Source organism: Trichosurus vulpecula, chromosome 4 (genome assembly GCF_011100635.1).
Source record: "Trichosurus vulpecula isolate mTriVul1 chromosome 4, mTriVul1.pri, whole genome shotgun sequence".
NCBI classification, from domain to species: Eukaryota; Metazoa; Chordata; class Mammalia; order Diprotodontia; family Phalangeridae; genus Trichosurus; species Trichosurus vulpecula.
In genome coordinates, this window is record NC_050576.1 from 196263611 (window position 1) to 196280528 (window position 16918).

Below are 16918 nucleotides of genomic sequence, written 5' to 3' on the forward strand. Positions count from 1 at the left end.
CCAGGGGCGCTGGTGTTTTCTAGTGTAGTCAGTGAAAGAATAACTCTCTTCTCACGTTTTAGATTATTTACTTACAAAGTGATAGCATGCTACATTCTGTAGTGGGTGAATCAGAGTTGATTTTGTTCAGCAATTCTAAGCCTCAACATGTGGAACCAGTTGAAGTAAAATATGCGTGAAAAGTTCAGAAGTTTGTTATTTGCCTTTTTTTTCTTAAAGGAGAAGAACTCTGTCCATGAGTACATAACCATTAACATTCCCTGTTCAGTAAGAGGATAAATTCTTTGGCTGCTAAATAGTCTACATGAGATTCCTTGATATGCTTAGAGAAGATTCTCAAGCAATGACCAGTTTGTCTAAAGAAAAGAATGAGGTTGACCTTTACAAAATAAAAATTAAAAACCTATGATATTTCTGGTTAAGTTGGTAATGTGAAAAGTCATAGAAAACCCCAAATCATCCACAGGAACCCCAGCCAATATCAGAAAGAATCCCAAAAAAGTCATTGATCAAGAAAACCAAGAAAGAATCAGAGGTCAGCCCCTCCATCCAGGTCAGAACTGTCTAGATAGATGTCCAGAAGTTACCAGAAGAGGATCATAGAAGTGTTACACCAAGAAAGTTAAATCATCTCTATTGAATAGGCCAAGATCTGGCAGAGAAGGAAAAAAGAGCCCCCACCAAAGAAGCCAGGACAAGCTCTCGCAAACAGACCTAGAGCCAGCCAATACTCTAACAGAAGTGTTTTAAGCCAGCTCAACCTTCAATAATCAGGTATCTGAATAAAGATTCCAGCCCTGACTTGTCAAAATAGAAACCAGAGAAATAACCAGACTCCATGGAAAAATAGAAGCCAACTGTGTACTCTTTGGAACACAGGAAATCACTGCAAGAAATGGGACTGTCAGTACTTAAACACCAAGTTCAGGGAGACTGTGCACAAGGTCTGAGACCAGCTTGAACTCCAACTCCAGCTTATAGCAAGAGACACAAAAGCAACTCCTGATGGGGCACTCATACAAGAAGAAAAAAAGAGCATGGCCAATACCAGAATCCAAAGTGAACCAACAGGAAGCTGAGACAGAAGCAAGGGATTGAGGCAAATGATGTGGACTAATATGAACCAATCCGTACAAAATCAACAGTAGCGCCATGAAAATTACAGAGGGGAAATAAGACCTATCCAGCATCCAGGAGTGCTAGAAGGGACCAACCTAAGTACAAAATCTCAGTCCAAGAACTAAGGCTGCAAATATGAGTAAACAAGAGAAAACAACAAACACAATTAAGAATTATTATTAGTTAAGAATAGGCCAAAAGGTAAACCCAGAAGGAAATGGTAACCCTACAACAACTAAAAGCAAAGCCTTAGATTTTTTAAATGGCTTAACCAACATTGTTAAAAGAGATAAGCAGCAAAATGACATTATGCTTAAAAGACGCAACAGGTAATGAAATAATAGCCATACATAATATGGACTACAAGAGTGTTTGGAGAAAATTAAACAAGAAGTAAAAAATGAGATTAGAAATGAAATGAATGTTTAGAAGAAAAAAAAATTGAATGGAGAATAAAAAGTTTAGAAATGATAGAACATCTTACCCAAATAGTGAATTCACTAGAAAAAAAAATGAGTCAACAATTCAGTAAATCTACAAGACTACATGAATATTATTTTTTAAGTATCAATAAAAATGATATAATTTTTATAAAAGAAATCATAAACTACCTACATATATTAGAACTAAGGAGCAAAATAAATGTAGGGAAAAAAATCCTCTGATGCCACCTCCTAAAAGAACCCCCCAAACTGATTGCAACCAGGAATATCCTGGCCAAATTTGATCCAGAATTTACAAGCTCAAGAAAATAGATTGTAAACAGCCACAAAGAAAGAATTCAAATCCCAAGGATCACCCATAACTTAGCAGCTACTTACTACAAAGGAAAAAAAAAATTTGAAATATACTGTCTCAAAGGGTAAGATAAAGGCTTACAACCAAGAATAACTTGCCCTGTAAAACTGAGTATAATCCTACAAGGGAAAAAATGGATCTTTAACAGAATAGAAGACTTTCAAGCATTCCTGAAGAAAATGTCAATGCTGAGTAGAAACTTTAAAATACAAACATAAGAGAAATCTCTAAAGGCAAATACATTTAGGCAGTTAGAAGTGGTTAAGACAAGCAATGATGAAATACAGCCTATTAGAGAAAAAACAAGCAGCTAGACAGAGTGTTGGGCTTCAAGTCAAGAAGACATCTTCATGGGTTCAATCTGGCCTCAGATAGTTACTAGCTATGTGACCATGGGCCAGTCACCCCATTTCGCCTCAGTTTTCTCATCTGTAAAATGAGCTGGAGTAGGAAATAGCAAATCACTCCAATATCTCTGCCAAGAAAAACCTAAATGAGGTCACATAGAGTCGGACATGACTGAAATGATTCAACAACAACAAAGAAAAAAGATACGTACCTTCAGAATACTAATGTTTTTTAGAGTCACAAAGAGACTTACAGACACAAGACAATGGATTTTCTTTTCTGTTCGTTTTGCAAAATGGAAGGGAAAAGAAGAACCCTAGGGAGGAAATTAAGGAGGAGAAGGAATTTAACATTTTATGTAAAAGAGTTGCTCCAAAAGAAGAGTACACAAACATGAAGGAAGGGATGGGGAGAGCAGACATCTCATAATCTTACTCTTTTCTGAAATGGATAATGGAGGTTTGAAAATACATACACATGCACAGAGTTTAGTGTGGAAATTTGGTCTAAAAATACATTAATCTTAACAGGGAAACAGAGACAAGGAAAAGGGATGGAGAATCTAAGGAGGAGAGTAGATCCAAAGAAGGAAGCATAACAAACAAGCATAACAAACTTCAATTTCAAAAGTTTTATTATAAAAGAATTGAAAAAAGAAGGAAAGAGGAAGGAACAAAAATCAGAGTCCGGGCTTGTGGAGAACATGAGGGCAGAGGAGTAGGAACAGACCAACTTCAAACATATATTATTAGTGACAGCCAGATAACTTTCTTTGTCCACCCCCTTCTTCTTTGTTCATAAACCAGGAGGAAAAGCAGAAAATGATAACAGTAAACATGAATGGGATAAAATCAAGGATGATAGCAAAATAAATTAGAAAGTATAATCCCACACTATGTTGTTTACAAGAAAAACACTTGAAACATGAAGATTCACATAGAATGAAAATGAAGAACTCGACATAATTATGTTTCAGGCAAATTAAAAAACCATGGATACAAGTGTGATCTCTGATAAGGCAACAATAAAAAACACATTGTTAAAAGAGATAAGCAGGGAAATGCTTAAAGACACAATAAGTAATGAAATAATAACCACACATAATATATGCACCACATAACTAATGATTATTCATGTCTCTAGTTTTATCTATGTAAATGACTCCTGAATTTCTTTAACAGTCAATAAGTACTTTAAGTTGTGATGAAGTAAGTTGTTGGAAGGAAGGAAGACAGAAAGAAATTACCCTTTAAACACTTGGTGCAGTACTAGTGGCCAACCCTGAGGCAAGGAAGCCTAAGAGGACAGTGTAGGAAATTATTGCATTCTCACCAGTGGCAGGGATGCCTGAGATCCAGTAGATCCACAAGAAATAACAACAACCGGAGCAAGTCCAAATTCTACATTCTAGGCAAAATTTGGGAAGTCAGAAAAAGGTAATCATACCTGGGGATACAGCATCATAGAGCTGAGGGTGGCTCCTGCTAGTTCCATCCCAGCTACCTGATGAAATAAATGAATGGAAAAGCATCCTCCATCTCATCAGAAGGAATTCTGTCTCATTCAGACCTTGTGAATAGTCAAGTAGCCCAGGCAAGAAGGGAGAAAATTACACAGGGTGTCCTTGAGGGTGGCATTCTTTCTAGTCAGTCATCCTGCATGAGGTCTAGGATAGCTCAAGCCAAAAGTAGGGGGGACACCAATGGGGGTAGGTGACCCCTTCATTTCCCCCCTGGCTACCTCTAGACTTCCCCATTATGCCCCAGGAACCTCTTCATCCTTCAGTATCACATCAGCCTTAGTACTCACAACTCTTCAGTACTTTCTGCCCCTGGGACTTCTCAGGCATCTTTTCATTTCCCACCCAGCATCACTCCTTTGGACCTCTCCAACATCATACTTTCCCTACCCCCACACCTTTTCAACTCCCTTTTGTGTGTTATCTCTCTCCATTAGATTGTAAGCTCCTTGATGTCAGGAATTATCTTTCTTTATGGTATTTGTATTCTCAGAATTTAGCACTGTGCCTGGTACATAGTAGGTGCTCAATCTTCTACTTAAAGTAGAAGTTGCTTTTTCAGCAACCCACCCATCCTGGGGATATAGCATCATAGAACTGAGGATCTTACCTGCTAGCTCCATCCCATTTGATCAACCCCAACAAGGTTCCAGGCAGATCACACAGAATTGATAAAGATAGAAATAACTGGCACTGGCAGTGCTGATTTAATGAAACTATCCACAAGGCCTGGGGTGTGTCCTAAATGAGGATAATACCCTGGCTTAACATTCTGTGATGTCCTGATTGAACTGGATCTCAGTCTAGAGACTGCAGAGTAGTTGGTATTTTAGTTACGTGTGGGCAAGAGCTGAATGTATTCTAAATGCTGAAGTCTCCAGCATCTAGTACAGATGCTACTATTTCAGTGTTTAGTAAAGGTTTGATTTTTTTATTTGGCCTTGTGATGACATTGGTATAGGAAACTACTGGTGAAGAAACCCTCCCTCCATCAGTGAAGACCATCAGCTCTTCTGCAGCTTAGAGTCATATTACAAGTTGCCTGGGAGCACTGAGAAATTGTAACTTCCCCAAGGTCATACAGCAGATAATGTGTCTGAGGCAGGACTTGAACGCAGGTCTCCCTGACTGAGGCTGCCTCTCTCTCTCTACTCTGCTGTGCTCCTTCCAAGAGTTTAATGATGCTTTCAATTCAGAACAAATCTCTCAAGGCTTAAGTTATAGCATGACATCATCAGAAAAGTAGCGACTTCTGAGATTCAACTTGGTACCATTCGAAGCTAATGCAGTTGTAAAAAAGCAGACTCTCTCTCTCATGTGGATTCATGGTTCCTAAACATAATTACTAGTTCAGTTGATGGCACTGTACAGAGCAGAAAGGTCAGGTCAGGAAAGCAGATCCCAGGCACAGCAGTCAATTAGAAAGTTCTTCCTTAGAGTTTGTAACCAAACAAGAGCTAGAAAGGGAGGGAAGGAAGGGAAGGGAAGGAAAACAGGAAGGAAGGAAGGAAGTTTTTCCTCAGCTTTAACTTAGCTTTAACTTAAGAAATTGTGCCTAAACTACCTAGGATGGAGTGTGGCCATCCCACAAACTGTGCCCTCATCTCATGGGACCGTGTGTTTTTATTGCCTTTCTTTGGCAGGTTGTTGCCTATCACTACTGCCAAGCAGACAATGCCTACACCTGCTTGGTACCAGAGTTTGTCCACAATGTTGCTGCACTACTCTGCCGCTCCCCTCAACTTGTTGCCTATCGGGAACAGCTTCTTCGGGAGCCCCATCTGCAGAGCATGCTGAGCCTACGATCTTGTGTACAGGATCCCATGGCCTCTTTCCGGAGAGGAGTCCTTGAGCCCCTGGAGAACCTCCACAAAGGTAGTATGGAAGGAAGAGGGATGGGAGGGTGGGAGAAGAAGGGGAGGGATGGAGGCCTTCTGATCCAAAATTTGCCTTTTCCGAAAGAGAGCCCTCCACATACGATGTTGTTTTACTGTCAATCTATTGTCCAAACAAGCAATCGCCAAAATGGGGTAGGAGAAGAAAGAGAAAGAAAGTAAAGGAAAGTGTTCTTACTGGTGTGACCATTGAAACTGCCAAGATTTTGGTACTAGAAAATCTCTTCTGAAGGATCTTATCCGAAAAAACTAAATTCTTGTAGGAACAATTTTTTAATGTACGTTTCAGAAACCTAGTTCTTCTTAGTGTAATTTATTTCTACTATGCAGATACCAAAACTACTTATCCTGGCGCACAGTTAAAATAAAAAAGTATATTAGTAAAGTGATAGCTTTTACCTAGTAGTTCCTGTGGTTTAGAACCTCCAGTAGGTCCATGCTTGATATTTTCCAGCAGGAATTTGAATGAAATAAATTGGCAACTTTTCACCTCTCATATATATCAGTTTTTCCCTTTACTTCCCAAAATCCGGCATTAGGTCTTGTCTACTTTGTCTCCCTTATCCCCAATCTCCCTCTTGTTCATTTGACAAATAAGCAGCTATTGGGATCTTTTTAGGGGTGTGATCACTTTTGCTGGAAGTTCAAAAAAAAAGGCATAAGACATTACAGAAACATAACCATTGACTGCCCTGGGCAACCCTTATTTCTTCTAGGAAGATTCTATCCCTTACTTTGGTCATTTTTTAAAAGTTGCATGAAAAACATACATTGAGTATATAAATTATTTACTTTTTGTCTTCCATTTTTTCATTCCTCTGGTTCTGTTTTATAATATCCTGATTTCTCATAAAGTCACTAGCTTCCACTTGCTCCAATCTAATTTTTAAAGTAGTATTTTCTTCAGTGGTCTTTTGGACCTCCTTTTCCATTTGGCTAATTCTGCCTTTCAAGGAATTCTTCTCCTCATTGGCTTTTTGGAGCTCTTTTGCCATTTGATTTAGTCTATTTTGTAAGGTGTTGTTTTCTTCAGTGTATTTTTCAGTATTTTTTTGGGTCTCCTTTAGCAAGTCATTGACTTGTTTTTCATGGTTTTCTCGCATCCTTCTTATTTCTCTTCCCAATTTTTCCTCTACTTCTCTAACTTGCTTTTCCAAATCCTTTTTGAGTTCTTCTATGGTCTGGGGCCAGTTCATGTTTTTCTTGGAGGCTTTGGTTGTAGGCTCTATGACTTTGCTGTCTTCTTTAGGCTGTATGTTTTGGTCTTCTTTGTCACCAAAGAAAGAATCCAAAGTCTGAGACTGAATTTGGGCGCGTTTTTGCGTCCTGGCCATATTCCCAACCAACTAACTTGACCCTTGAGTTTTTCAGTGGGGTATGACTGCTTGTAGATTACAGAGTTCTATGTTCTACGTTTGGGGGGGAGGTGCCAGCTCTGTCAGAGCCACACTCCTCCTTCCCCAAGGACCCCCAGTCCAGACTGGGCTCAGATCTTAGGCAGGCTGTGCACCCCTGCTGTGATCCGCCACTTAATTCCCCCCACCAGGTGGGCCTGGAGCCGGAAGTAACAACAGCTGTAGCTGCCCCACCTCCGCTGCCCCCGGGGCTGGAAGCCGAACCGCGAACTCCTTCCACTCCCGCAGCTTTTCCCACTAACCTTCTCCGCAGTCTTTGGTGTTTGTGGGTCGAGGGGTCTGGTAACTGCCGCAGCTCACATATTCAGGGCGCTAGGGCCCACGCCGCTCAGGCTGGGCTCTGCTCCACTCCGTTCCCAGCTCCCAGCTCCTAGCTCCCAGCTCCGTGTGGAATAGAGCTCACCCAGAGACCATCCGGGCTGTCCTGGGCTGGAGCCCTGCTTCCCTCTGCTGTTCTGTGGGTTCTGCCGTTCTAGAATTGGTTCAGAGCCCTTTTTTATAGGTTTTTGGAGGGACTCGGGTACGGAGCTCACTCTAGTCCGTGCTTACCAGCCGCCATCTTGGCTCCGCCCCCAAATTATTTACTTTTTAAAGATAACTTGAATTAGAAAAAAAAGATTAAAAGTTGAAATCCAATTGCTGAGTTGTCTAGGGCACTGAGAGGTTAAGTGATTTTGACTATGGTTAAATAGCTGGTTTGTGGTTCAATGGGAAAAGTGCTAAATTTGGAGTCAGAGGAGCAAGGTTCAATCCTGAATCTGCTACTTAATACTCTGTTTACCTGTGTGACTTTGGACAAGTAAATAAAGCCTGTCTGGGTTTCAGTTTCCTCATTTGGGAAATGAGAGGATTACCAGTGGACAAATAGTAAAGGATATAAACAGTTCTCAAAAGAAGAATTATAAAGTATTAACAATTGTATAAAGGATTGCTCCTAATTACCAATAATAAGAGAAATTCAAATCATAACAACTCTGAGGTTTTACCTTATAGACAAGTTGGTTAAGATGACAAAAGATGAAGTTAGTCAGTGTTGCAGGGGTTGTAGATAAGCAGGCACATTAATGCACTGTTGGTAGAACTATGAATTGGTTCACCCATTCTGTAAAGCAGTTTGGAATTACATTGATACATCCATACTTTTTGACCCAGAGATCCCATTACTTGACCTGGTACTATTTATTTCTTTAGAGTATTACGTTCTGTGTCTTGCAGTAACACTGGTAAAATGTTGGTATTAAAAAGGTAAGCCTCTGTTTCTGAGGGAAGCCTGAGGTTATTTAGGTACTTTGCAGTTTCCCAAGGGGAATCATCTCCCTGTATTTCTCCTGTTCAACTGTGGGCCCAACTCATCCATCTGTATTATCTATCCCAAATACACACACTGAAAAACAAGCTCTTTGCCCATAAATAGGACAGTAGATATTCTTTGCCCACTTGATTTTTCCTGTTTGGATGGTCAAACCAAACACTTTTAGGAAGATGTGTGTCAAGTCAGCAAGCATTTATGAAGCACTTACAATGGGCAGACACTGTGCTAAGCACTGGGGGATACAAAGAAAGGCAAAAATAGTCCCTGCCTTCAAGAAGTTCACATTCTGATGCACAAGACAATATGCAAACAAATGTACATGCAAGATATAAACAGGATAAATGGGAAATAATTTCAGAAGGCAGACACTGGTATTAAGGGAGTTTGGCAAAGACTTCTTACAGAAGGAGGGATTGAAGAAAGCCGAGAATTAGAGACTAGTAAAGGGAGAAGATGGCCCAGCAAATGCCCACAATTAGTGGGCATGACTTGCATGATAGATGGGATGGTCTTCTGGAGAAGATAAAAGGAAAGGGAGAATTCTAGACATAGAGGAACAGCCAGGGAATATGAACAGTTAGAGATGGAGTGTCTTGTGCAAAGAATTCTTAGGAGGCAAGTATCACTGAACCATAGAGTATATTGAAGGGAAAAGTGTAGACTACGAAAGGTTAAGAAGTAGTCAAATTGTGAAGGACTTTAATAAAGAGCCAAACAGATTTTATATTTGACTTTGGGGATGTTGGGAGCCACTAGAGTTGATTAAATGGTGATGGTTGGGGAGACAGCTAGATTTGCACTGTAGAAAGATCACTTTGATAGCTGTGTGGAAGATAAAGTGGGGAGAAACTTGAGGCAGAGAGAACAACCAACAGTATATTGCAATAGTCTCTAAGTGTGAGGTGATGAGGGATTGCAGCAGCATGGTGGCAGTGTCAGGAGAAAAGGGGGTGCATATACAAGATACTGTGAAGGTAGAATCAACAGGACTTGGCAACAGATTGGATATTGGAAATGAGTGTGAAGAATAAAGAATGAAATTAGAAAGAAGGGAGGACTTTGGGGGAAAGATAATGTTTGGATTTGTTGTGTTTAAGATGCCAATGAAACATCCAGTTCAAGATGTGTAATAGGTAGTTGGAAATGTAAGACTAGAGGTTAGGGCTGGATAAATAGATCTGAGAAGCATCAGCAGAGAGATGCTAATTGAATCCATAGGAGCTGATGAGATTAACAAGTGAAATAGTATAGAGGGAGAAGAGAAGATGGCCCAGCAAATGCCCACAGTCAGTGGGCATGACCTGCATGATAGATGGGCCAGTCTGCTGGAGAAGATGAAATGGCTTTATATGTGCACTTAGCAAGGCTTGCCTTGGCAAGAAGAGCTAGCTTTTCATGTAAGACGTGGAGGGGTAAAGGAGGACATAATGGTGGCTGGCAGAGCAGCCTGGAAATGAACCCTTTTCCTGAACTCTCTAAGCTCCAGGTGGTTGTAAACTTTGCCTGAGGGCAGACTACCCAAGGTTTTGACTCTGACCTTGACAGAGGTTAGTGGTTATAGAAAAAAGGCAAGCATTAAAGAGAGTGGATAGTTCTTTTGAGAGAGAAGTCAAATGATACTTGGGATCTGATATCCCCAAGTGTATGTGAGCTCAGAAATGTGGGGTAGGAAGTGTTGGAGAAGGGGCAGTAAATAAGCCACAAAGCAGCCACCATCTTGTCCCTTTCCCCTGAAAGTTCATGCTGGACTTGAGAAGAATCTAAGAGTTGAATGAGCTTCCTGTGGGGTTTCCCCTCAGAAGTACCTGGACTCAGAAAAGCTCAGCAAATTCAGAAAAGCAGAACTGCAAGCTCCCCTTCAGTCTTAGACTCCTGCCCTGGTTATTCCACTGGGAACTTCAGACTGGACTGGAGGCTGGAACTGACATCTCAGTTAGCTCCTGAGATCAGAGCCACTTAGCTACTGTTTTCTTTCAAACTTTCTTTTCTTTCAAGCTTTCTTTCATACTTGTTACAAATGGTTTGTAGCTAAATACACAGCCTGAGGCCTGGGAGTGATCTTCACCCTAGAAAACCATCCCTAGGTACAGATCCTCTCCCTAGTCTTCCTTGGATCTGTGACCCAGAACTGGGTAAGTTGGCACTTATTTCCACTTCCTACACTAGATTGGGGTTCCCTTTATAGGTCTGGGACCTCTTCTTGTCTTAGTGCATAGTTTTGGTCTTCTTTCAGTTCTTATGTTCTGGAATACTCCATTCCTCTGGCCAGACCCCATTCCCAGTGTCCATAGACCTCTCATCTACATTCCTGTGCTGACCTGGGCCAGAAATATGACTCACTCTACTTTTTTTGTTCTTCAATTTTCCAATCATTACTTGGTCTGGTGTGATTTCTAAATCTTTGTGGAGGGGTTGTGTTGGGAAGCTAAGCTGCTCCACCATCTTGGCTCTGCCTCCTAGTCCCTCATTTTACAGCTAAAGAAACCAAGCCCTAGAGAAGGATGAGCCCATCTGACTTCCTTTTAAAATGCTCATCCTATATTGAGAATGTTTTTCAGATTCTGAAATCAAATTATCCTTTGGAATTCCTATCTCCATATATGATACTTAAGGCTAAAACAAGACAGCAAATCTTTATGTGTGGTGGAGGGCTGGGGGGGGTGAGATGTAATTTGAACAACTATGGGTGCTGCTTTGGCAAGCTAACTCCAAGTCATTGCCAGTTATCTCTAAAAGAGGGAGAAATTTTCACAGATGTATAATTTATTTTAAACAGTATACTTATCCCATACTTACTAATGTTCCAACTTTCCTTCCTCACATGCCCTAAGCCTTACAGATTTTGCCCAGTGCCAGTCCTACATCATCCAGGAAGACTCCGTGAAGATCAGACATAAAGACCTTTACCTTGTGATACGCTTTCTCATAGGAGTAAAACCCCAATGCCTAGTCTTCCACATTTATTATGTAATTACACTAAGAAGAGGATGAAGTTGTCTACATTTATAAGCTTTGGTAGATAATTCCTTCCCAGGCTTTGGAGACAAGATAGAGATTGTATTTTAAAACAATTAAAGACAACCCTGTACAGATATCACCATATGTCTTACATATACTTCTCCTCTAACTGCCTACCACTAAGTGTCATTGGCATCATTAGGTAATCTTATTAACTTGTCCAGAGTTGGTGCTGACAAATATTTTTGTGAAAGATGTGTAATTTAAAAGTAACTGGAGTTGTATTTGCAAAAGATATTAATGGGAACATTTTAGATCTGAAAGCTGAAATTGAGTTTCAGACCATACTTAAATTGGGCAAGTTCATAACTTTCTGGGGCCTTACCTCCTCATCTATAAAATGAGGGGTTGGACTAAGCCTCTGAGGTCTATTCTAAATCTATGATCCTATAATATTTTCAGATGTGGAGGTTAGATTTTTCAGAATTCTACAAGATACTGGGAGAGGTGATAAAAATATATGTAAAATCAGCTCAGTGAAACATTATTTGGGCCACCTAAGAGACAAAATAAATGTAGACACAAAAAACAATTGACCTCTGGTGCGAGTAGTAGGATGGTTCAGTTGGAATGTATAGTACTCATGAATGTTTAAAAATGTCTTCTATAAACCTTTCACTTAGTTTGGTGTCTCTCTAAGTCTGTGAAATAGTGATTTATGAGATGCTTCTCAAACTGATGCTTTTGGAGTTTTTAAAAAGGAAAATTATTTCTAAGAACAGTAAGGGTTGGATTGACTCCATAAGCAAGTGAAACAAATACTCCCAGGAAGATAGGAGAGTTCACCAGGAACAGCGTTCTCAATCATTCATTCCTACCTCCCTACCCCAGCCCACAAAAGATTCAGAGAGCTCCCTCACAGACCACATGCAACATATAATATGCAGAGAATAACACTTTCTTTTTCATTGGGAGACATCTTGCCTTGATCCCACTTTTCTGTCAGAACCTCATGTGCCTCTTTCTGTTCTGATCAGCTTGTGCAGGTGTTCCTGCTAAGAATTTCAGTGCCTTTCATTAACTGGTAACATCATACACCGTGACATTATCTTCCTGCTTGCTGAGATTCTTCTCTAGGAAACAGATTAACAAGTGCTTCCAAGTCCCAGGTTGTTAGAAGTCCTGTAGTATGGAAAAGGAACTCTCTGGTTATAAAGAGTCATTCCCAATTATATGTAAATTGTTCTCATCTCATTCATGGTCTTCTCTGAAGATACAGTAGCTAGCATTCGCTTGTTACCTGGTCAGCCCCATCCCATGAGAAATAAATTTGTTGCCTAGACACAGTCCTTTCTGCTTCTTGTTTACTGTTTCTTTTTCATTCTTTGTTACAATGGATGGCTCCATTCAAAAGCTTTCTATCAGCCCACCAGCCTTTAGATTTTCTGTGTTACTTGAGGCCCATTTAAGCATTACAAGCAAGATTCAAAAGGGATTTTAGACCTTTCCAGTGGTTTGTCAGTTAGAACCTGGATACAAATGAGTGATGTGATAAAGTAACACGAAAGGATTCATCTAGGGCTCAATTGGATATTGACATTTTAAGACAAAGCTGAAGGAAAGTAAGATATCATTTCTTAATTTCGTGTCAGAAACCTCATCACTCAACAGAGAAGAAAGATGGAATTGGTCCCTGTATTAGTATCTATCAAAGCTCTTTACATTTACTTACTTAAATCTATACTTGCCTGCAGGCCAACAACCCAACATACTTTCAAGTTCATGAAATATTTTTGTATTGTTTCGTATCACAAATATCTGTAAACAGCCTTCATCACCAAATCATGCAGAATAAAGGAACCTCCAGACAAATCTATTATTAATCTTCAGACTAGGGTTTATAAGAAAATAATAAAGCCAATCAAGAGAGACAATCATTTCTTTTTTAAAAAAGAAATTGGATGCAAGACAGTGATTAATTTACTCACAGGAAAAATAATGATATCTATTTGTGGGTCTATGCAAATGATTGTATTGGATAATAAATAATTTGATTCATCTAGATATCTGATAGGACTATTAGGCATACCCTTGAGAAAATGGGAAAATTAAAGGTCTCAAAGAATTAAAGTAAGTTCATCACTTTTATGGTTGAGAATATTTTGAAAACAATTCTCATAAAGAAATCTTTAGTAGATGAATGATGACTAAGTGTGAGGGGATTGTTGGTGAGGAGTTACCAAGAAGGAACGTGAGTCAGGCAATTTAATACTCACAGGCATGTAAACATATGTGGCTGTCTCCTACCCTACAGTCCCAAAGGCACACAATAACAATGATGACTCAGGCTGTGAGCTTGTATGGCAGGCAGTGTTTCCCAATTGAGAGCTCAACTCTCTTGGGATCCCTGCCCTTACATTTGATTGTTGTTGCTGGGCAGATTAACGGAGTCTGAGTGAAAAAGGGACCTTGGTGAGGGGAAGGTAGGGGAAATCATCAGACAGCGGGTAGTCTAGACTCTAACCCCTCTTTATCAAAATCCGTAGAACACTGTAACTAGTAAAATTTACCAACCTCGATTAGATGAATTTTGCTAAGCTGATAGTTTGCTAACTTTCCATCCCTAACCCTAAATATACCTGACCTAGTCATTTTTGGGGCACATGGGAATAATCAGTAAATAGTCAATAACTATTTATTAAATGCCCGCTGTATACCCAGCATGGTACTGAGAGCTGGGGATGCAAAGAAAGATAGAAGACAGTCATCTCAGTATATTAGGCAGATCAGTCTGTGGTCAAATACAAAGTCACTTATGTCAGCCAGAGAGAAGCAAGAAGTCTCTCCTAGCTGTCTCCAAAATCCTGACCTGTTTCCTTTCTTGAAAGAGAGACTTGGGTGGTTTAACTAACATGAAGCTTAACCTGCTTAGATAGTTGACTAGGGAAAGGTCTATTATGTATGCCTAAGTGAGTGCTATTAAAAGACATCTCAGTAAGAATCAAAAATAAATCTAATGTTTAAAGGACCCGAGTTTCTCAAGATCAAAAATAAGAACACCGCTGTTGTGTGGCAAGCTGTTCACACCTCTCTTGTCCCACAGTTTGACATAGACTGACAGGAAAAAAAAAACAATTTCAAGATTTTTTTTTGGTGCTCATAGCATACCATTTGGTGATAATATCTTAAATTCATATTTTGCATTTTTTCCTAAGAATTCAAAACTTTAGATCAAATTTTTAGTTAAATCTATCATTTAGTTATGACCTGACGTAGTATATAGGGGTATTTTGATTAATAAGTGTCCTATGAACAAAGCTCTTTTATAGGGAAGACAAAATCTAAGAAAGGAGCCAGACAAAAAAAGAAAATTCAGATGTAGCCTTTAGAAAAATGAGACAATTAATCTTCATAATTCATTGCAAACAGATATGCTCACTGCAGCTCTAAAAGAAAAGTATCTCAGAACACAGCTTCTCTTTGTCCCTAAAGGAATTCAAGATGAAAAATGTTAACCCCACCTTTCTCCCAACGCTATCACTTGTTCACTAGCAAAGTCTTGCCCCTCTATCATCACTCTTCTAGCAAAACCTAGAATCATCTAATGATGGTGGTTACATAGAATTATATAATTTCAGGGCTGTAATGGACCAAGAAACTCATCTAGCCCATGTTTGATTGACAATTGTCCTTAAAACTGAAATTCATTTAAACTAAAGCCAGATGTTTACATTTAAAGCTTTTTATCATTGATTATGGAATAGAACAGCTTCTCCTTCATCCAGTTATTTAAAAAAAATTAGCAGCATTCAACAGGTAAGGAGATTTACTTATCTAATTATTTCTTTGAGCAGTGTAGAGGGGACTTGAATTCACATTATGTCCTGCTATCTGGACTTCAGCCTTCCTCACCATTGACCCTGAAGGTCAGTTTGATAGAATTTTATAAGAAATACTGATACTACTGTTCCTTTTTCCTCAGAGATAGATTGTAAGTTTTAGAAAAGTTTCAGAAACCTGTTGAAAACCCACTGAATTATTACAGAAGTATGTAACAAATCAGTTAGATAGCCTTCAGTAGCTCCATCATTATGTAGCTGATATGAGAGAGGCCTTTTCTGGTAGCTCATTTTCCTCCAGGGCAATGTTGGTCATAACACCAAAGGAAAAATGCAGTTAACTTGGTAACTATTTTGCCCTGAACTTAACCAAGATAATTCGGTTCTTTTGATTACAGAGAGCAAAATCCCAGATGAAGATTTCATCATTTTAATTGATGGGTTAAATGAAGCAGAATTTCATAAACCAGATTATGGGGACACAATAGTATCGTTTCTGAGTAAGATGATTGGAAAGTTCCCTTCTTGGCTCAAGCTGATAGTAACAGTCAGGACCAGTTTACAGGTATGTGAGTCTGTTTTGCTGTTGAATGTCTGTCATTTCCTTGGGAAAGGATTTAATCTGATAACTTTTTAGGCCCAGTTTGACATAGTGATGGGACAGCTAGGGGGCACAGTGAAGAGAGTGCTGGGCCTGGAATCAGGAAGACTTTTCCAGAGTTTAGATCTGGTCTGACACTTATTGTGTGACCCTGGGAAAGTCACCTAACCTTGTTTGCCTCATCTGTAAAATCAGCTGGAGAAGAAACCACTCCAGTATATTTGCCAAAAAAACCCCAAATGGGGTCATGAAGAGTCAGACGCAATCGAAACCACTGAACAACAACAACATCAAAAATAACACAGTGATAACCTCTCTTCCTAAATAATATTAAATATCTCTAAGTAATGTATTTTGAAGACAGGTGACAGAACCTTGAATATTCTCTATACATGGCACTCCTTATCTGATATACCTTTTCCAAGTCATATAGGTTGGCCTTCAGGAAACAATAAAATGTTGCCTAATGTACAAATATTATACAAATGCTTTGAAGATAATAACTTGGTTTCCAATAAAGCCAGACATTCAGGTTCTTCTCCCTGTTTTTATCCGAACTGAATAAATTTAACTTCTCAGTAAATCTAAATGTGGAATCTCCGCTGTCTAACTCTAAGAAATACTGGCAGTATTAACATTTGAGATTAGAGGCCTTACGCGAAATAAAGCATGGGAAATCTGAGGTGAGAGGATCGTCCCTCAGTAAATGGATCAGAAGTTTCTCCTTTGTAACCTATCTTGTCCACCTTCTTGTCACTAGCTAGCCTAGAAGAGAAATTACAAATGTGCAAAGCTAGGGCCTTTGGAATCAACACAGGGGAAATGAGAAGTGGAAAGAGTATTGGATGTAGAGTCAGAAAACCTGGGTTCAAATCTCAGCTCTGCCACTTACTGCCTGTGGTCCTTTGACAAGTCACTTAACCTCTCAAGTCATCAATTTTCTTGTTGGTAAAATGAGGAGGTTGGACTATAATTCCTATAATTCTCTTTTTCCCTATCACACTGCCAGAGAGAAAGAGTACTTCACTTCCCCTAGCTTTGTACTGGAAATTATAGTAATGACGCCAGGGTCTTCTGTTTGTCTTTCTATGAATCAGTTAGCTTCATTGTGTTT

At 39.5% G+C, this 16918-nt stretch overlaps 1 protein-coding gene across 1 annotated transcript in view; it reads left to right on the plus strand.

Moving 5' to 3' along the window:
- TANC2 (tetratricopeptide repeat, ankyrin repeat and coiled-coil containing 2) overlaps window positions 1-16918 on the plus strand; it is a 352115-nt gene that overhangs the window by 260543 nt on the left and 74654 nt on the right. The window contains exons 9-10 of the mRNA XM_036755887.1: window positions 5428-5659; window positions 15602-15768. Of these exons, the coding sequence (XP_036611782.1) occupies window positions 5428-5659; window positions 15602-15768 (399 nt within the window). The remainder of the gene's footprint in view (window positions 1-5427; window positions 5660-15601; window positions 15769-16918) is intronic.